We start from the raw sequence: 21571 nt of genomic DNA, 5'->3' as shown, positions 1-21571 counted from the left end.
TGGTGGCAGGCGCCTGTAATCCCAGCTACTCGGGAGGCTGAGGCAGGAGAATTGCTTGAACCCGGGTGGCAAAGGTTGCAGTGAGCCGAGATCGTGCCACTGTACTCCAGCCTGGGCGATAGATAGAGTGAGACTCTGTCTCAAAAAACAAACAAAAAAGGGAGTCAGAGCCGGGCGCCACGGCTCCCGACAGTAATCCTAGCACTTTGAGAAGCTGAGGCGGGAGGATTATCTGAGGTCAGGACTTCAAGACCAGCCTGGCCAACATGGCAAAACCCCATCTCTACTGAAAAACACAAAAATTAGCTGGGCGTGGTGGCACTTGCCTGTAATCCCAGCTACTCAGGAGGCTGAGGCAGGAGAATCACTTGAACCTGGAGGTGGAGGTTTCAGTGAGCCAAGAAGATTGTGCCACTGCACTCCAGCCTGGGCCACAGAGTGAGACTGTTTCAAAAAGAAAGGAATCAGTGATTGGTTTCTTTTACTCAGCATGATGTTTTCAAGGTTCATCCGTATTGTAGAATGTACTAATATTTTACTTTATTTTTATTGCTGAGTAAAAAGGGAACAAGGGGTCAAAGTGCATTTAATAGTATTCCATTTGATGGATACACCCCATTTTGTTTAGGAATCCATCGGCTAATGAACATTTCATTTCCACTTTTTGGCTACTGTGAATAGTGGTCCTTTGAACATTGTATTCAAGTTTTGGTGTGGAGATTGTGTTTTCGTTTCTCTTACGTATATCTCTAGGAGCAGAATTGTTGTGTCATGTAGTAATCCGTCCTTAACATTTTGAGGAACTGTCAAACGGTTTACCCAAGTGACTGTACCGATTTAAATTCCCATTACCAAAGTATGAGGATTCCAGTTTCTCCACATGTTTGTAAGCACTTGTTATTGTCTGTATTTTAATTTTTTTGAGATGAGGTCTTTGTTACCCAGGCTGGAGTGCAGTGTGCAATCATAGCTCACTGCAGCCACAATTTCCAGGGCTCAAGCAATCCTTGCACCTCAGCCTCCTGAGTAACTGAGACTACAAGCACATGCTACCACACCTAACTAATTGTTAATACTTTTGTTTTGCAGAGACGAGGTCTCACTTTGTTGCCCAGGCTGGTCTTGAACTTCTGGGCTTGATCCTCCTGTCTCTGCTTCTCAAAATGCTGGGATTACAGGTGTGAGCCACCGTGCCCGGCCTATTGTCTGTCTTTTTGATGATATCTGTCCAAGTGGGTGTGAAGTAATATCTCATTGTGGTTTTGATTTGCATTTCCCTGAAGACTAATGATGTTGAGCATCTTTTTATGTGCTTACTGGCCATGTGTATATCTTTGGAGAAATGTCTATTCAGATTCTTTACCCCTTTTTAATTTGGGCTATTGATTTTCTTTTTATTGTTAAAATAGTTTGTTATGTGGATATAAATTCCTTTATCAGATATATGACTTAAAGATATTTTCTGTTACGGGTTTTTTCCCTCACTTTTTTCTTTTTGAGACAGAGGCTCACTGTGTCGCCCAGGCTAGAGTGCAGTGGTGCAATCTAGGCTCACTGCAACTTCTGCTTCCTGGGTTCAAGTGATTCTCCTATCTTAGCTTCCCCAGCAGCTGGAATTACAGGTGTGCACCACCATGCCTGGCTATTTTATATTTTTAGTAAAGACAGGGTTTCACCATTGTTGGCCAGCTGGTCTTGAATTCCTGACCTCAAGAGATCCACCCACCTTGGCCTCCTAAAGTGCTGGGATTACAGGTGTGAGCCACTGCGCCCGGCCTTCCTCACTTTCTTGATGGTGTTTTTCGCAGCTCAAAAGTTTTAAATTTTGATGAAACCTAGTTCATACTTTTTCTTTCTTTTTTTTTTTTGAGACGGAGTCTTGCTGTCACCCAGGCTCTGTCATCAGGCTTGGACCCGCCTCCCGAGTTCAAGTGATTCTCCTGCCTCAGTCTCCCAAGTAGCTGGGACTACAGGCGCCTGCCACCACACCCGACTAATTTTTTTTTGTATTTTTAGTAGATACTGGGTTTCACCATGTTGGCCAGGCTGGTCTTGAACTCCTGTCCTTGTGATCTGCCCGCCTCAGTCTCCCAAAGTGCTGGGATTACAGACCTGAGCCACCGTGCCTTGAGTTTTAAAATTTTAAATTTTTTAAATTTTGAGACAGAGTCTTGCTGTGTTCCCCAGGCTGGAGTGCAGTGGGATGATCTTAGCTCACTGCAACCTCTGCCTCCCAGGTTCAGGCGATTCTTGTGCCTCAGCCTCCCAAGTATCTGGATTACAGGCATGTATCACCTTGCCTGGCTAATTTTCATATTTATTTCAAGTTACCTGCCTGCCTTGGTCTCCCAAAAAGCTGGGATTACAGGCATGAGCCACTGTGCCCAGCCAACAATTGATTTCTATATGTTGATTTTATACCCTGCAAACTTGCGGAACTTGTTTATTAGTTTTAATAGTTTTTCTGTGGACTTCTTAGGATTTTCTCTATATAACATCATGTCATCTGCAAATTGGTATTGTTTTACTTCTTCCTTCCCATCAGCATGCTTTTTCTTTTCCTTGCCTAATTGCTCTGGCTGGAATGTCTATTAAAAATGATTAAAAATGGTGAGAGTGAATGTCCTTGTATTGTTCTTGATCTTTGGGGGAAGTTGTTTAGTCTTTTTTTTTTTTCTTTTTTTGAGATGGAGTTTCCCTCTTGTTGCCCAAGCTGGAGTGCAGTGGTACAATCTCTGCTCACTGCAACCTCCACCTCCTGGGTTTAAGCGATTCTGCTGCCTCAGCCTCCTGAATAGCTGGGACTACAGGCATGCACCATCATGCCCAGCTAATTTTTGTATTTTTAGTAGAGACGGGGTTTCACCATGTTGGTCAGGCTGGTCTTGAACTCCTGACCTTAGGTGATCCACCTGCCGCGGCCTCCCAAAGTGCTGGGATTACAGGCATGAGCTACTGCACCCAGCCCTGTTTAGTCTTCTACCATTAGAAGATAGCTGTGGATTTCATCAGATTAAATAAGTTCCCTTCCAAAAACTCATGAAAATGTGTTTTTGGATTTTGTTAAATGCTCTTTCTATAGCTATTGATATGATCATGTGGCTTTTGTCCTTATTAATATGGTATATTGCACTGCTTTTTGGACTTTAAACCTACCTTGCATTTCTGGGATGAATCTCACTTGGTCATGGTGTATAATCCTTTTTATTGTTGCTGAATTCAATTTGCTAGCATTTTGTTGAGGATTTTTGCATCTGTCTTCATAGGAGATACTGGCCTGTAGTTTTCTTTTGTTTGGTGTTGGCATCAGGATAACTATCTTCATAGAATGACTTGGGACATATTCTTTCCTCTTCCATGAGCAGTTATTATTTTTGAAATAATTAGGCTTAAAAATCGATTAGATATGTCACCCTTTCTCAGGTTTATTTATTCAGTTCATTCATCTAATAAAAATGAATGAGCACCTGCTATGTAGCAAACTGCTCAAGGCACTGCAAGTAAAGCAGTGAACCAAACATAAAAATCTTTGCCCTCATGGAGCTTATCTTCTAGTGCAGGGCTCTTCCGTATAATTTCCCAGTGGATATATTCTTTGTGCTGTCCCATTGAAATGTGGTAAGTATGACTGAGGAACTAAAAGTTTAATTTTAATTGCTTTACATTTAAATTTAACTAGCCACATGTTAGACCATACAGTTCTAATGAGAGGAGATGGGATAAGTATGGTAGATAGGATGTCAGATGGTGATAGCATCGGGAAGGAAAAAAGGTCAGGAAAGAAGAATTGGGGTTTGCAGTTCTAAATAGGATGAATAGGCAAGGCCTTATTGAAGGTGATATTTTAGCAAAGATGTAAGGAAGTGAGAGTCATGTGCGTATATGAAGTAAGAGTATTCCAAGCGAGGAATAGCAAGTGCAAAGTTGAGAATGTACCTGGGGCCAGGCGCTGTGACTTACACCTGTGTAATCCTAGCAGTTTGGGAGGCTGAGGTGGGTGGATTGCTTGAGCTCAGGAGTTTGAGACCAGTCTGGGCAACATGGTGAAACCCTGTCTCTACCAAAAATACAAAAATTAGCTGGGCATGGTGGTGTGTTCCTGTAGTCCCAGCTACTTGGGAGGCTGAGGTGGGAAGATTGCTGGAGCTTGGGAAGTCGAGGCTATGGTGAGCCATGATTGCATCACTGCACTCCATCCTGGGTGACAGAGTGAGACCTGGGTTCAAAAAATAATAATAAAAAAGAGAATGTACCTGTGATGTTGAGAAATAGCAAGGAGAACAAAGTAGCTGGAATGGAGTGAGTGAGGAGGGTAGGTTACAAAGGCCTATTTAAAGGGCTTTGGACTTTACCTTGAGTGAGATGGGAAGGCATTGGAGAATTTTCAACAGAGGATTTTGATGATCTGACTTAATGGTTTAAAAAGATCGCTGACTTCATTTGTCTTTAGTAGAGTATAGGGATGTAAGAATACCAAGTGATGGTAGTACAGATGGTGGGAAGTAGTTGGATTTTGGATTTATTTGGAAGATAGATGTAAGGGTGTGGACAATTCCTTCATAGAGGTTTACTGTAAAAGGGAGCAGAGAAATGGGATGTATTATCGGATATAATGATGAGTTAGATCATCATAGATAACATGTTTGTAGAAAATCTGAAAGAATCTATAAACTATTGATATTAATATGTGAAGTTGGCAAGACTTCTGGATCAAGGTCAGTGTACAAAGTTTAATTATAAATGTATGTACCAATAACATTAAAAAACGTAAAAGGATGCAATTTCTAATAAGCATCAGAGATAACATAAAAACTTTTAATGATATCGAAAATAAAATTATGGTCCATTAGTTACAACACATCAGTTTTATTCTTTTGCCTATTTCAATTTTTGATTGTATCTTTTATTGATGTTTAAGTAATAAAGTATTTTAAAAATGTGAACAAGTGTATCTAAATATTTGTATGCATATGTGTACCCCCCTTTTATATAAACAGAGTATTTTACACATCTTTCCCCTCTTTGTGTTTTTCACTTATATCGTAGAAATCAGTCTGTAGCAGTGTATTACTCCATTGTGTGGATGTAATATTTTTTCAGCTAGTCTCTAATTACATGACTATTTGGGTTGTTTTCAGTTTTGTGTTATTCTGAGTTTGTGTTTGAAATACGGTATTTCAAACACAAGGAAAAAAAGGAAACAAAAAATATTTGTTGTTACAAATAGTGCTTCAGTGAATAACCTTGTGAATGTATTTTGTTCCTCTGTTTTTGTTTTGTTATAGTATCTTTGAAATAGATTACTATTAGTGGGGTGGCTGGATTAAGGAGGAAATCCATATATAATTTTGTTAGATATTATCAAGTTGCTCTGTACTGGGGTTGTACTATTTTGCATTCCTAGCAGAAGTGTATGAGAGTGCCCGTTTTTCCATAGCTTCACCAACATAATATGTTGCTGTCAAACTGATTTTTGCCAATCTATTAGAGAAGGAGTGGTATCAAAATAGTTTTTAACTTTCAAGTTAATATTAAAAATTTTTTAAATTAAAAAAGTAGGTATATGCTTATTGAAAAAATTTAAAGTAAGTGTATAAAGTGAAAATACTCTCTTAATTTCCTTCCATTCTCATTTGCTTGGTATAACATGTATATTTCATGTGACACAGGCAATACATGCATATACATACACACACATACTCGTTTTTAAGAGTGAGACTGAGCCGGATGGGTGGCTCATGCCTGTAATCCCAGCACCTTGACAGCCCAAGGTGAGCATATTGTTTGAGCCCAGAAGTTCAAGACCAACCTGGGCAACATGGCAAAACCCTATCTCTACAAAAAAACAAAAAAATTAGCTGGGCGTGTTGGTGCAACCTGTAGTCCAGCTACTTGTGAGGCTGAGGTAGGAGGATGGCTTGAGCCCTGGAGGTTGTGGCTGCAGTGAGCCGTGATTATGCCACTGCACTCCAGCCTGGGCGACAGAGTGAGACCCTGTCTGAAAAAAAAAAAGAAAGAATGCATGCTGGAAACTGTCAGGTACCTTTACCAATATGGAGAACATTTGTTACTATATACTCTTCTGTACCTTTTGAATTTTGTAATATAGTGGATATATTGCCTATTTAAAGAAGAATTTTTAAAACGTTACCAAAGACAAATGCAACTGTTAGGGGCACTCTGTTATCCTTGGAATTGAGGTTGTTTGTGGGGTGAGGATATTCTCATATATATTTGAATATTAAAAATGAGTAATACAGCACATTTTGGGAAATATCTTTAAAATTTATTGGTAGTCTTGAGAGGTAATTTTCTTCTACGATTTTAACACATGTACTCAGTGACTGTGTCAAGTATGTTTTTTTTTTATTCTTTCCATGCAGAGGATACATGGTAATGGGTGATTCTTTCAATACTTCCTTATTCAAACAAACTTTTCAAAGAGTCTTTACCAAAGACATGCATGGACAGTTTAAAATGGGCTTTGGTGGTACACTAGAAATAAAGGTAAGAACCAAAACTTGGCATGTGTGATATGTTATCAAGAGACAACTTATAGGCTTGAGTATAATTCTGAAATGTCATTAATCAAATTTAGTATTTGCTTTCAAAATTGTGGTTATTTTATATTGAAACCTGAGTTAGAGATTTGCTTCACCACAAGAGTGTCATCATTCAATGTATGAGACTTTACTTGAGCATTTCTGAACAATTGTTAGAAAAGTAGAACAATATTGGTAAAATAATTCTTTAACTTTTATTTTTTTCTTTATATAGGGCTTAACTCTTTAAAGTATGTTTTATCTTCTTTTTTTTTAAATTTATGTCTTGAGACAGAGTCTTCCTCTGTCGCCCAGGCTAGAGTGCAGTGGCATGATCTTGTCTCTCTGCAGCCTCAGCCTCCTGGGTTCAAGTGATTCTCCAGCCTCAGCCTCCTGAGTAGCTGGGACTACAGGTGTGTGCCACCGTGTCTGGCTAATTTTTGTATTTTTAGTAGAGATGTGGTGTCATCATGTTGGCCAGGCTGGTTCAAACCCCTGACCTCAGGTGATTTGCCTGTCTCAGCCTTCCAAAGTGCTGAGATTACAGGCATGAGCCACCACGTCCGGCCTGTTTTATCTTTTGTAGAGCCAAATCTATTTATGTTAGTGCTAGGTTAATGATGGGAATAGTTATCTAACTTAAGAGGAAACTGTTCTTTACCTTTGGATAATCAGTAATTGTTTTATGATTAGTTGTTATTACATAATTCTATCATTTATTTCAAATTTGGATTTAAAATACCCAAAGGCTAAGTGCTTCTAATCCTAATTGATTATTTTTAAATTAATTCTAAGCACATTATTTTTGAATTTTCATTAAATATTTATTAAACTTGTTTTATTGAATGCTTGCTATATGCCCAACATTGTGTGGGAAATTACAGAGATGTCTAGGGATATCTAAGGTACACATCTTGCTGTAGAGACAGTTAGCATTCTCTCGATAGAGAGGCAGGAAAAGAAAACAGTGCATGTGATAGAATGACATAATAATTATAAAAACGCTATAAAGGTTTAGAGAAGAAAAATGAACATATATAGTACACAATTTATTCTAGAGGAGTCTGACTTATAGTTTTTTTTTTTTTTTTTTTTTGAGACGGAGTTTCGCTGTTGTTGCCTGGCTGGAGTGCAGTGTCGTGATCTCGGCTCACCACAACCTCTGCCTCCTGGGTTCAAGCGATTCTCCTTCCTCAACCTCCTGAGTAGCTGGGATTATAGGCATGTGTCACCATGCCCAGCTAATTTTGTATTTTTAGTAGAGACGGGGTTTCTCCATGTTGGTCAGGCTGATCTTGAACTCCTGACCTCAGGTGATCCACCCGCCTCAGCCTCTCAAAGTGTTGGGATTACAGGCATGAGCTATTGTGCCTGGCCACAGTTTTTTTTTTTTTTTTTAAAGATGTTAGAGGATAATGCATTTTATTCAGGAACCTGGTGTGAGGAGAGGCATAGAGGTGAGAATCAGCATTGTATGTTTGAGAAAACTGCCCAGTGAGAGTAGATGCTTTGTATTGGAATGAAGGGAAATAGCTTAAATTTGTGGGAGCTGGTTGTAGTGTGCAGACATATGTGTCATATTAGGTATTTTGCGTAAGATTCATCTGACAGTGCTAGTCTGCGTATGTCAGGTAAAAGAATCTCAAGTAAGAAAAGTAGGCTTTCTAATTTTTTTTTTTTTTAGATAGAAGGTATTGTGATAGCTTAAATTTTGGTGGCAGGAGAGACTGGGTAGAGACCAATCTTGGTGACAGATTTTCTCTGGGAGGAAAAGTAGAATAGGGTGTCTAAGGTTTTAGATTAGGATATGTGAATTTTGGGTGAGTAGGTAGGAGTGTGAAGTCAGGATGAGGTTCCCAAATGGAGACCTCCTATGTGCTAATGGAAATAGAAGATTAAAATTAGGTCGGTGCCAGATTTTTAATTTGGCAGTGAGCATAGAAGTGCTCATTGATTTTTTTTCATGTTAGTATATTTTCGTTGGCTTTGAGTTTTAAATATAGATGAATATCTTATATTCTTATACACCTGTAGTTGAACATTTGAACTTACCTTTGAGGAAACCGAATATGCTACATTCTTATTTTGCAGACCTCAAGGGAAATAAAGATTTCAGGAGCTATTGGACCCTGTGTGTCGCTCAATTCTAAAGGACCCTGTGTGTCTGAAAATGTAAGTTGTGTTTATTCTAAAAAGAAAATATAGGGCTAGGAACTGTGGCTTGCACCTATAATCCCAGCTACTTGGGAAGCTGAGGCAGGAGGATTGCTTAAGCCCAGGAGTTAGAGACCAACCCAGGCAACAGAGAGAGACCCTGTTCCCCACCCGTTATCCCCACCAAAAAAGAAAAAAAGAAGGTAAAGTGAATGCACAGGATAGCACCAACAAAAACTTGGGATGGCAGCCTATAGCATTCCTGTCAGAATTCTTATATTGGTTGTTTTATGTAGTTCAGCTGCCATTGGTATACCTCCATTCGTGGTTGCTCTTTCTGCATATCCTTTTCCCATCCACCCCTAATTAAAACTTTTGTACTGTCACCAGTCTTCTATTTTTTATGCCTAAATTATGTCTTGCCCCAGTGTACCTAAAAAAAAAAAAAACAGCTAATGATTTGGAAATTTGGAGACTTCTGAAAGTCAAAATTAGCTCTAAATTGATTTTTGTTACCAGAATTTTCAGAAAAGTAACCAAATTAGCCAGATTTGGAATTTCAGTTCTTTATGTTATTTTTATCCAATTTAATGGAAGTATAATGCATTGTAAAATGTAGCTGTAGAGAGGATGATGGGACAAATAATACAAAGTGGGTAATCAACTTTAAAAATGGCAAAGCTAAAAAGTTAATATATATAAGCAGTTTGCATGGTAAAGTTCTATCTACATCTATGAGGTTTTCTTGGGAATCAGAGTGCTTAACAATTCTCATCCAGAGAACATGTGTTCGTAAATGCATATATTATATGTTAAATCAGTTCCTCTTTATATAGGTCAAGTAGTTGGATAGAAGGATAATGTTAGTTGCAACTACTTCATTAAATAGCATATGCTTTTATTTTTTATTTATTTATTTTTTGAGACGGAGTCTCGCTCTGTCGCCCAGGCTGGAGTGCAGTGGTGCCATCTCGGCTCACTTGCAGGCTCCGCCTCCTGAGTTCATGCCATTCTCCTGCCTTGGCTTTACGAGTAGCTGGGACTACAGGTGTCTGCCACCATGCCCAGCTAATTTTTTGTGTTTTTAGTAGAGACGGGGTTTCGCCGTTTTAGCCAGGATGGTCCCGATCTCCTGACCTTGTGATCCGCCTGCCTCAGCCTCCCAAAGTGCTGGGATTACAGGTGTGAGCCACTGTGCCTGGCCAAATAGCATATGTTTTTAAAGACAACAGTATGAAGAACTTATATTAATGCTTTTGTGATTTACTTAGCAAGAATTTGAATTTTACTTTTATTATGGAAAAATTATTTGTTTTTATTATGTAAAAAATGCTTTATTTTATAATATACTTACAGTCCTAACATATTTTAAGCTCTTAACATCATTGAATTAGTTTGAAACATGACTTTTTTTCCTATGGTCTTTTTCCTTTTTCACCTTAATATAAAATTAATAAATGTGTCTCTAACTTTCAAAGATGCTTTATTTTATTTTACAGGAGATAGGAACAGGTGGCACATGTCAGTGGAAGATATGTGGACTTAGTCCCACTACAACCTTAGCCATATATTTTGAGGTTGTCAATCAGGTATGACTTTCTACATCTGAATATCAAAACGTACATTTGAATAAGTACTTACTTTAGACCATGAATAGTTCATATATTTTTTTCCTATAGTAGATATAACCGAAAATTTATTTTCTGTATTGGAATTTATATTTTTTTAAATTTTTTTTTATTTTTCAAGGCTAAACTCCTTGGTGAGAGGACATATTGTAATAGAAATGCAGGGAAACCTACGAACGCCAAACCTTGGATAGCCCAACTTTTAGTCTGTTTTCTTTCTTTCTTTCCTTTTGAATATAAACTTGAAGGATAAATGCAGTTACTTAAAATTCCCTTCTACTTACACATTTTTGCAATTAGATGTCTAGCTTTTTCTAGTTGCCACAAAGTATATATGATACATGAGTCTTCCTACAAGAAGGTCTCATATGTCAAAATCCATAGAAAAAGTTTGGAAAGTAATCATATTTGGGAAGATTTTTTTTTTTTTCTGCCACAGGAGGTAATTAATCACATTGAAGAATAATATAAATTACTGACTTATTTATTAATAATTTTTAGGCATAAAATGAACCATAAAATATTAACAATCAGCTTTCCTAAGGCAGGTGCAATAGTTTTTTTTTAAACATTAAAATTTATAAGAAATATATTGACTCTTATTGACAAAAGCAAAACAAAATGACACACAGAAACAAAGCAAGAATGTCTTGTCAGAAGGCATGAATAAAGTTTTCCTATTGACTACTTGTATTTCTTTCTGATGATAATTATTACATATTGCTATTAGTTTCTTCTCATTATTAATCTTTCATTGGTTGGTTGTTCATCATATGATTATGTTCCTAAAAGTTCTGCTTTCATCTTCTATACCTAGGGGACAAGGACTTAGCTCAATTTCTCTTTATCCAGTTACATGTTGAACATCTCAAATCTGAAATCTGAAATGTTTCAAAATCTGGAACTTTATGAACGCTGACATGACACTCAAAGAAAATGCTAATTGGAGAGCATTTTGGATTTTGGATTTTTGGATTTGGGGATGTTCAATTGGTATAAGGCAAATATTCCCAAGTTTGAAAAAAATATAAAATCCAAAACATTTCAGGACCCAAGCATTTTGGATAAGGGATATCCAAACTGTGCAGTTTGGCTTAAATGACCTCACTTAGGTCTTGTCTTTTAATTTCTTTGTGCTCTTCCTTTTCTTTGTTCTTTCATGTCCCTCTGGCTTATATATTACTTGAAAATTGATTTCCTAGCAGGACTGACTTCTCACATTCTTGAGTGTTTTCCTCCTCTCCCAAATTAATTTCTCCCTTCTGTGTGATAAATTATAACTGTTTTGAATGCATTGGAAATAAGTATCCTTCTAATCAATTTTAGAATGAATTATTTTTAGTGCTAGGACATGCAGCGTGTGATTATATGACAACAACATAGTAAAATTTGCTTAGGTTTTACTCCATTATATTTATACAGCATAATGCTCCAATTCCTCAAGGAGGGCGTGGTGCAATCCAGTTTGTGACTCAATATCAGCATTCAAGTGGGCAGAGACGCATCCGAGTGACCACCATTGCTAGGAAGTAAGTTGTATTTGTTAAGAGATTTGATTTTCATATCACAACTATCTGGGTTGTGTTTCCAAAGTGGATTCCTATTTTGGGTGACATCCATGACTAGCAAGTGAATATTTGTGACTAATAGTATTTTATTTCTTTCTTTCTAACCCAGCTTATTTGCTACAATATTCATTACTAAGAACTGTAAGAGCAATTTTAAAAAGTACTTCTAAGACACACTCTTCAAAATATTATTTACCTCATTCCTGTGAGAGGAGAAAAATCAAACATTTACCTATAATAGTCAATAATAATATATATAATCCATTATATATATGACAGCACATTAATTAATCACATTACTTTTCAACTAGTGATAAAAATTCTTAGCTATTTTTTTCAAGTTTTATTAGTCATTTAATTCATCTGTTAAGCCATTACTCAGCTTCTGCTTTGTGGAGTAGGTTCTGTTGTGGGAGAGTATGAATGCAGAAGTCGTGAACATACTTAGACTCCTGCTATATGATGGTGTGGTGTAGAGTAGTCCTCACGCTGTCTGTGGTAAAGGACCACAGACAGTGGTTTTTTCCCTAATCCTTCGGGTACACATGCTTTTATTAAATACAATAAAAATGAATTACTAGAAAAATGAAATTTTAAAAAGTGATTTAAAACAAACTCCCTGTTTTATGTTATTAGATTAATAAGATACAAGATGGGCCGGGCGCAGTGGCTCAAGCCTGTAATCCCAGCATTTTGGGAGGCCGAGACGGGCGGATCACGAGGTCAGGAGATCGAGACCATCCTGGCTAACACGGTGAAACCCCGTCTCTACTAAAAAATACAAAAAACTAGCCGGGCGAGGTGGCGGGCGCCTGTAGTCCCAGCTACTCGGGAGGCTGAGGCAGGAGAATGGTGTAAACCCGGGAGACGGAGCTTGCAGTGAGCTGAGATCCGGCCACTGCACTGCAGCTGGGCGACAGAGCGAGACTCCGGCTCAAAAAAAAAAAGATACAAGATTATTCTGTGAAGTTGCTCAGTTTCTAAATATTTATTGTCAGTTCCTCTATTGACTTCATGGCACTGGTTCACATACCACACTTTGACTAGCACTTGTTGAGACCATAAAAGGTAAAGTCTGTATCTAACAGATTCAATTATAGGGTAGTATTTTGTGTAACATAGTCATTTTCTAATTTGTTGTTATAGGCAGGGTCCCCAAAAGGGAATAAAAGGCCCAACAGATACCTTTTCTTATTCCTATCTTTGTGATAGATTCTCCAAATAAGGCATGTATTTGTTCATGTGCTCTTTGCCCAGAATTTGCAGAGACAACAAATTTAATTGAATTTAGTATGCTTCTTTTTATTAAGAATTAGGAATAAATTATTTCGCTGCTACTTTGGTATCTCTATATATTTGTGAAGTATAAAGCAAAAGGAAAATAATTGTGGAATGAGTTTAGTTAGGAAGAGATTTTTAGATGAGGTGAATCTAGAAATGAACAGGCTTTGGTCTTTATTTCTATTTGTCTTGAACTTGGTTGTCTGGATAGGGAAAGTGTTGATCAGTAAACTTACCCAGTTTAGTCATGGCCTAGACAATGGACAAGGAAGGCATTGTAGCTCTCATTTTCATTAACTGTACTTAAACTTTAGCTCATTCTTGAAAATGACTTTTGGTGAGTGATGGACATGAACACAACATTTGAACTGAGTATTAGTTGTATTGGATGATCTATTACTTAGCACAGGGTTATACATAGGTTGACTGTCCTGTTCTGTTACTTTGCTTTGACTTCACGTCCTGGAACAATGTCACGGGAATACATTATTCATTTGAAGAAAAAATGTCAACTGAACCTTCCCTTAGATTTGTTCAGATTTCAGATAAGGTACTTGGAAGTACTGATTCTTGGCAAACTTCTCAGTTTATTTATGCCTCTCAACATGTGTGCACGCACACACACACACACACGTGCACGCACACATTAAATTTGACATTCAGAACATTTGTTTAAGGAAACAACAACATACCAAATGAGGGAGTTTCTACATTTTACAGTGTCACTGGTTTATACTACTCAAAAATGTCTTGGAAGACAAAGTCTGAGCAACTGATCCAGATTAAAGGATACTAAAGAAACATTACCACTAAATGCCAATGTGTGATCCTGGACAAAATGTGATATCAGGGAAAAATTTTGCTTTAGAAGCTATTATTAGACAATTGGGGAAATATGAATATGGCCTCTTTCTATATGATAATAACATTATATCAGTGTTAGATTTCACCAATTTAATAATTGGAGCTATATAAGATAATTTTTTGTTCTTAGGAGATAGACACTGAAGTATTTCGGGCAGAAGGTCATAATATCTCCAACTTAATCTAGAGAAGTTCAGCAAAAAATGTGTACATAAATGGAGAGAGAGAATGATAATGCAGATGTGTTAAAATGCTAACAATTGATCAATCTAGGTGATGGATATATAGGAGTTTATTCCACTCTTCTTACTGTCTTTATGTTTGAAATATTTTTAAAACGAAAAGTTTTAAAAGGTTACATTACTCTTTCAAGAGACAGGGTGCTGTCTTGTGAGAAATATCATGGGCTTATATATTTTCAGTTTGCACAGAATTTATGAGGCTATTTGTAGAGAGATATGTGTGTTATGGTGCCATTTATAGCGTTGTGTCTTACCAAAAGCATCCATCTTTTCAAGTTAACTTATCCCAACCATTTCCAATGATCAGAGCATCTTGTTTTTTTTGGTTGTAGTTGTGTGTTTTTGTTTTTGTTTTTGTTTTTTAAACTAGGACTATGACTATAGGGGCCTAGACAAGTGTTTTTGTTAAGTGAATAAGCCATATGAAAATAAAGGCTCCTGAGAAGACAAAGTTACTCTATTTTTCATATAGAAAATAACTTTGATCCAGGAATTTTGGTTTAAACTAGTTGTAAGAATCACAGTGAAGGGGTATGGGAAATGTAGAATACCGATTTTTACAATGTCAAGAAGCCCTTTAAACTTGACTTTAAGAACATACCTTTTAATTTATGTCTAAACAAATAATAAGTAGTAAATTTGCATGTGTTCACTTGGAATGTATTTCCTCTATTACACCATTATATTTTCAGAATAAAAAAAATCACCTTCATAGTTCAGTTTAAAGCAAATAAATATGGTCATTCAAGTTTGGAAAGTACTGATTCAAACAGTGTTGTTTTTAATTCTTTGATTTTTAAAATTAAAATTAAAATAATTAATAAAACACTAAACCAAACTATTAGTATAATCATGAAGTCTTTAAATTGCATTAAAACATAACTTTCAAAATTACTAATGTCTTCTTTTACACATTCTCATTCTTTTTTGCTTCTTACTGTTTACTACATTGAGATAATTCACACGTTTCAACCATCTGGGAAATATTTAATAATTATTTGCTTATTGAAAGAAAATTAAAAATACAGAAAGAAGGGAGAAGAGTTTTAAACGTGCTACTGCCTGAATTCCCTTAGGATCACTCTTACATGTAAAAGTGGTCCAGCATTTATTTTCAAGAAGTCTATAAGTATGTCTGGCCAGTCACTATATCTGAAATATTAAACAAACAAACATAAAATGTATTGCTGAGTCTACCCAGGATCAGTTTGACTAGATTGGATTTATACAGCATATGGATTTAATAAATTGCTGCTATTTTATGTGTAATATCAAATTATTCCCTTAGACTGAAATTTTTACTTGTTAACTTTTCATTGGTTTTAGGCAGTGTATTAACATGGAAATAAAAGAATACAAAGTAATTTTAATTACTTGATTTTTGTCACTTACGATTGAAAGACCAATGAGAAACTTCTGACACTTAATTCATTTTCCAGTGGAGTAAACAAGAATTACTTAGGTTGAGAGAAAACCTTTATTTTTATATAGTTTGTATTTCTGTATTTAAATACAAAATTATTTTTTAAAATTTAATTTAAAAAAATTAAATGAAATTTTAAAGTTGGATATAGGGACTTGCATATCTATGTGTGGGGACACACATATATGCAATTATTTTTACTCGTAAAAATCTTTTATTGGCCAAGTGTGGTGACTCATGCCTATAATCTCAGTGCTTTGGGACGGCTGAGGCAGGAAGATCACTTGAGTCCAGGAGTTGGAGACTAGCCTGGGCAACATAGTGAGACCTTCGTCTCTAAAAAAATGGTTTTAAATTAGCTGGGTATGGTGGTCTGCGCCTGTAGTCCTGCTACTCAGAAGCCGGAGGTGCGAGGATTGCTGGAGCCCAGGAGTGTGAGGTGAATCATGATTGTGCCACTGGAACCATGATCATGCTACTGCATTCCAACTTGGGTGATAGAATGAGACCTTGTCTCTTAAAAAAATCTCTTTTTTTTTTTAAACTTCCTTATTTTATGTCTTTAAAGTTTTTTTTTTTTTGAGACAGTTTTGCACTGTCACCCAAGCTGGAGTGCAGTGGCACCATCTTGGCTTACTGCAGCCTCTGCTTCCCAGGGTAAGGCAATTCTCATCTCCAGAGTAGCTGGGATTACAGGCATGTGCCACCATGCCTGGCTAATTTTTGTATTTTTAGTAGAGACAGAGTTTCACTATGTTGCCGAGGCTGATCTTGAACTCCTGAGCTCAAGCAATCTGCCTGCCTCAGCCTCCCAAAGTGTTGCAATTACAGGCGTGAACCACTGCAACCAGCCTAGAGATAGGGTCTTGCTGTTTCTCAGGCTGAACTCAAACTTCTGGGCTTAAGTGATTCTCCCACCTTAGCTTCCTGAATAACTGGGACTATAGATATGTGCCACCATGCCGACTGGACTAGTAAAAAATCTTAATGTTTTAAGGAATGTGGTTGGAGAGCTGCCTTTACACTTACTTTGGAAGATTTCTTAGGTTTGGTTATATTTTTCTGAAAATAAATGCTATACCAAAACTGCTATTAGTGATTTAAAAAAATGCTAGTTTGAGCCTGATGCAGTGGCTCATGCCTGTAATCCCAGCACTTTGGGAAGTTCAGGTGGGTAGATTGCCTGAGCTCAGGAGTTGAAGACCAGCCTAGGCAACATGGTGACACCCTGTCTCTACTAAAATACAAAAAAGTTAGCCAGAGCTTGTAGTCCAGCTACTCAGTAGGCTGAGGCACGAGAATTGCTTGAACCCAGGAGGCAGAGGTTGCAGTGAGCTGAGATCCCTCCACTGCACTCCAGCCTGGGTGACAGAGCAAGACTCCGTCTCCAAAAAAAAAAAGCTAATTTGTTTAAGTAATATTGGAATTTTGAAATATCAAAGTAGGCTGGGCGTGGTGGCTCATGCCTGTTATTCCAGCACTTTGGGAGGCCTAGGTAGGCGGATCACTTGAGGTTAGGAGCTCAAGACTAAACTGATGAACATGGCAAAACCCCCTCTCTACTAATATCACGGGAATCAGGAGACTGGAGAGACGAGTAGGTGGACTAGGAGGATTTTATTGAGTGCACGTAGACCCAGTGGATTAACATCCAAAGACTGGGCCCCAAGCAAAGGCAGGGCTTGGCTTATATACACACTTTTGAAAGGGGGTTGACTAGTTTGAAACAAGCTTATGGTGGCGTGAAGCACAGTGGCGTGAAAGCTCATTTACAGAGGCAGAACAAAGGCAGTTAATTAAACTGTGACAGGTTCATAATGCAGGCTTATGAGTGACTCTTGCTGTGTAGCCTGGATGGCTGTTATCTAGCTTTGCTCGAGGGCCTTGCACGGGCTTAACCTTTGCTATGGCGCCTAGATGGTTGCAATCCAGGCCCACTCAGGCATGTCTTGTGACCTTTGCTGTGTTGCTCAGATAAAACAGACTACTCGAAGTTGCTAGTTATAGAAAACAGGAATCTGTAAACTCATAGGTTTACTCATATCATAAGAGAGAGGAAAATTTGTTTCTCTTCTCCCTATATTTGAGGGAGTACTGGGAGAGTCTCCAGAGCACATTCCTTTGAGCCTTGGCTTCTTGGATAATGTTGTCGATACTTTCCCTGGATCTGGGCTTTGCCCGTTACTGCCTTTGGGATGAGTTAGCCTAACACCTAAAGCTTGTTTCCTTCTCTTCTTAATTTTATCTTTCTTTATTTGTTTAATTTCCTGCCTCACTAAAAATACAAAAAAATTAACTGGAATGGGTGGCAGGCACTGTAATCCCAGCTACTTGGGAAGTTGAAGAAGGAGAATTGCTTGAACCCAATAGGCAGATGTTGCAGTGAGCCAAGATCGCACCATTGCACTACAGCCAGGGCAACAGAGTGAGATTCTGTCTCAAGAAAAAGAAATATTGAAGTAGTTTTTGTATTATCTTTTAAATTTAAATTTGCATGGTAGCCAACTATGACATTGTGGATATAATAAATCAGCAGCATTTCTATGCTTTCTTATTGTCTTTAGCTGGGCAGATGCTCAAACTCAAATCCAAAACATTGCTGCATCTTTTGACCAGGAGGCAGCTGCCATTCTTATGGCCCGACTAGCAATATATAGAGCAGAAACAGAAGAAGGTCCAGATGTGCTTAGGTGGCTGGACAGACAGCTCATTCGACTGGTAAGAAGTAAACACTGTACTTTTCTAAATTTGTATGCTTTTATTTATAGTAAATGTTTGTTACATAATCTCTTTCAGAGTACTTAACAGTGTATCTGAAATACTGTGTGAGAAACTCCTATTCAAATTACTGAGACAGTAGCACAGTAATGAATAGTAGAATTCAGTAATCTCTTCCAGTAAACTAGATTGCCTTTTTTCTTAAAATCTAAGAGTGACAATTTAGTAACCTATTATTTTTCTATTCTTATTGGCTGGAATGAGGTTAGTTCCAAATTTAATTCTATATTATTGTAACAATTTTTATTGCTTTTAAACATATTTCTTCATTGCTGTGGCTTTAGTTTCTTACTTTCATTTTAATGGAACTGTTATGTATGCATCTTTTAAAATAAATTAGGCCAGGAATGGTGGTTAATGGCAGTAATCCCAGCACTTTGGACCAGGAGTTCAAGATCAGCCTGGGCAACATGGTGAAACCCCCATCTCTACAAAAAATACAAAAAAATCAGCCAGGCATGGTGCTGTGTGCCTGTAGTCCCACCTGCTCCAGAGACTGAGGTAGGAGAATCACTTGAGCCCAGGAGGTTTGAGGCTGCAGTGAGCTGTGATCATGCTGCTGCATTCCAGCCTGGGCAACAGAGTGAGACCCTGTGTCAAGAAAGAAATGAACCAGGGTAGAAAAATTACACTTATTAACATGCAAAATATAGACAAGTCTGTATCATCTGGTTCTAGATTACCAACGCGCAGGCTAATAAAGTTATTAGTAGCGTTGATTTACTTGGGTTTTTAACATGCCGGAACACCATTACTGTACTTGCATTATGACATAGAGCACTTTATTAAGCTTAGTTCCTTTTTTGTTTTTTTTTCCGAGACATGGTCTCACTTTGTCACCCAGGCTGGAGTTCATTGAGATGATCGTGGCTCACCATAGCCTTGACCTCTCCTGTTCAAGTGGTCCTCCCACCTCAGCCTCCTGAGTAGCTGGGACTGCAGACACACACCACCACACCTGGCAAATTTAGAAATTTTTTGTAGAGATGGAGTCTCCTTATGTTGCCTAAGAGAGGTCTTGAACTCCTGGGTTTAAGTGACTCTCCTACCTCATTCTCCCAAAGTGTTGGGATTACAGGCGTGAGCCACCATCACCATACCTGGCTAATTTAAAAAAATTTTTGTAGAGACTGGGTCTCACTATTTTGCTCAAGGTAGTCTCAAACTGCTATGCTCAAGCACCCCTACCACCTTGGTCTCCCAGAGTATTGGGATTTTACGAGCATGAGCCACCACACCCAGCTAAGTCCCGTTCTTAATGCTCCATTTTTAGTCAGCAACCTCTGGCTTATTAATTGTTTGAAGGTACTTCTTTATGCACTCTTTAGCTGAAATACCCTGTTGGGAACTCTATTTGCTAAGCTATCGAATTTCTGTGTCTGGTGATTTTTGTGTTGTTGGTGTAGGGTTTCATGTAATTTTAAAAATTCTTGAGTGAACTAGATTTGTTTTAAAAAGCTAGCTGTTTTTGTAGCATCATTCATAACTTTTTGCATTTCACCTCCAAGAGTTTTTTTATACTAGTACCTCTTTGAGAAAAGCAGCTTTATGACAATATTACCTTAAAAACAAGAGAGAGTAAATCTCTCACAGGGTCCACTATTGATGGGACACTATTAGCACAAATGCCAACACAGTTCCTTCAAGGTGAATCTTTTGTTTCCAGATAGATATAACACTAAATGTATTTTGACCCTTGCTTATTTAGGACGGCAGAAAAGTTTCTCTTTGTAGCAGAAATTTTCCTTGAATTACACTGTTATTTAGAAATCTGACATGACATCAGTGACACTTGTTAATTTGTCAATCTGTAGAGAATCTGTTTTTTTCAGCTTATTATACACAGATGTCTCCAGCATCATGTGACATGTCATCAGTGCTTTGACTTATTGTACTGGTTTAAATGGGACCTTTTCAATTTCTCAGACTACATCTTTTTTTTTTTTTTTGAGACGGAGTTTGACTCTTGTTGTCTAGGCTGGAGTGCAATGGTGCAACCTTGGCTCACTGCCACCTCTGTCTCCCAGGTTCATGCAATTCTCCTGCCTCAGCCTCTGGAGCTGCTGGGATTACAGGCGCACACCACCATGCTGGCTAATTTTTCGTATTTTTAGTAGAGATGGATTTCACCATGTTGGCTAGGCTGGTCTTGAACTCCTGACCTCAGGTGGTCCACCTGCCTCGGCCTCCCAAAGTGCTGGGATTACAGGCGTGAGCCACTGCATCTGGCCTCAGACAGCATCTTGTCCGAGCATTTTCACTTATTATGATTTTACATATTGGCAATATTCTTTTCTCAACAACTGTGTGACTTTTCCTTTTCTAGATAATAAGTTGTGCTCTGAAATAGCTTGCTTCCTTAGTTTTTTTCACTAATTGTGACTTTGTCTCAACAAATGCTTTATTGTTTAGAGATTCTAAAAGCTGCTTGGTGTAGTTATCACCTTTTGCTAGTCAAATGGCTGTGATTTGTAGTAAAGGGCTTTTTCCATTTTGCCAGAGGCATTGCTGAATTTGTAGGTTGTCACATATGACACAAAATTGAATAGTACAACTTGGATTACTGTCCCCTGTAAAACCCACTGATTTTCTTGTTAAGGTGGATTTTTTGTGTGTTTCCCTTGTTGCATGAGTACACTGAAATGACTCAGATGATTGTAATTATTCAGAATTATCAGGATTCTCTGGAGATTTATGTCTAGAATTGTTTTCTTTTATATCTTTTATCTCACACCTCAACTTCAAGATTTTTTTTTTTTTCAACTTTTAAGTTCAGGCATACACGTGCAGGATGTGCAGGTTTTTTATATAGGTAAACATGTGCCATGGTGGTTTACTGCATAGATATCCCATCACCCAGGTATTATAGGCCAGCATCTATTAGCTGTTCTTCCCAATGCTCTCCCTCCCCTCACTCCCCACAGGTGCCCAGTGTGTGTTGTTGCCCCTCATGAGTCCATGTGTTCTCATCAGTCAGCTCCCACTTGTAAGTGAGAGCATGTGGTGTTTGCTTTTCTATTCCTGTGTTAGTTTGCTGAGGATAATGGTTTCCAACATCTGTGTCCCTGCAAACGACATGATCTGGTTCCAT

General features: G+C 37.9%; 1 protein-coding gene across 4 annotated transcripts in view; it reads left to right on the top strand.

The window, feature by feature from the left end:
- The window catches only part of SEC23A (Sec23 homolog A (S. cerevisiae)), a 73618-nt gene that overhangs the window by 31490 nt on the left and 20557 nt on the right, over positions 1-21571 (top strand). For all 4 annotated transcript variants that reach the window (XM_011926218.1, XM_011926234.1, XM_011926226.1 and 1 more), the window contains 5 exons: positions 6384-6507; positions 8634-8714; positions 10196-10285; positions 11747-11853; positions 18267-18420. In XM_011926218.1, coding sequence (XP_011781608.1) covers positions 6384-6507; positions 8634-8714; positions 10196-10285; positions 11747-11853; positions 18267-18420 — 556 coding nt within the window. The remainder of the gene's footprint in view (positions 1-6383; positions 6508-8633; positions 8715-10195; positions 10286-11746; positions 11854-18266; positions 18421-21571) is intronic.

This window comes from Colobus angolensis, unplaced genomic scaffold (assembly GCF_000951035.1).
Source record: "Colobus angolensis palliatus isolate OR3802 unplaced genomic scaffold, Cang.pa_1.0 Scaffold119, whole genome shotgun sequence".
In the NCBI taxonomy this organism is placed as follows: Eukaryota; Metazoa; Chordata; class Mammalia; order Primates; family Cercopithecidae; genus Colobus; species Colobus angolensis.
This window is presented reverse-complemented; position numbering and strand designations above follow the sequence as displayed.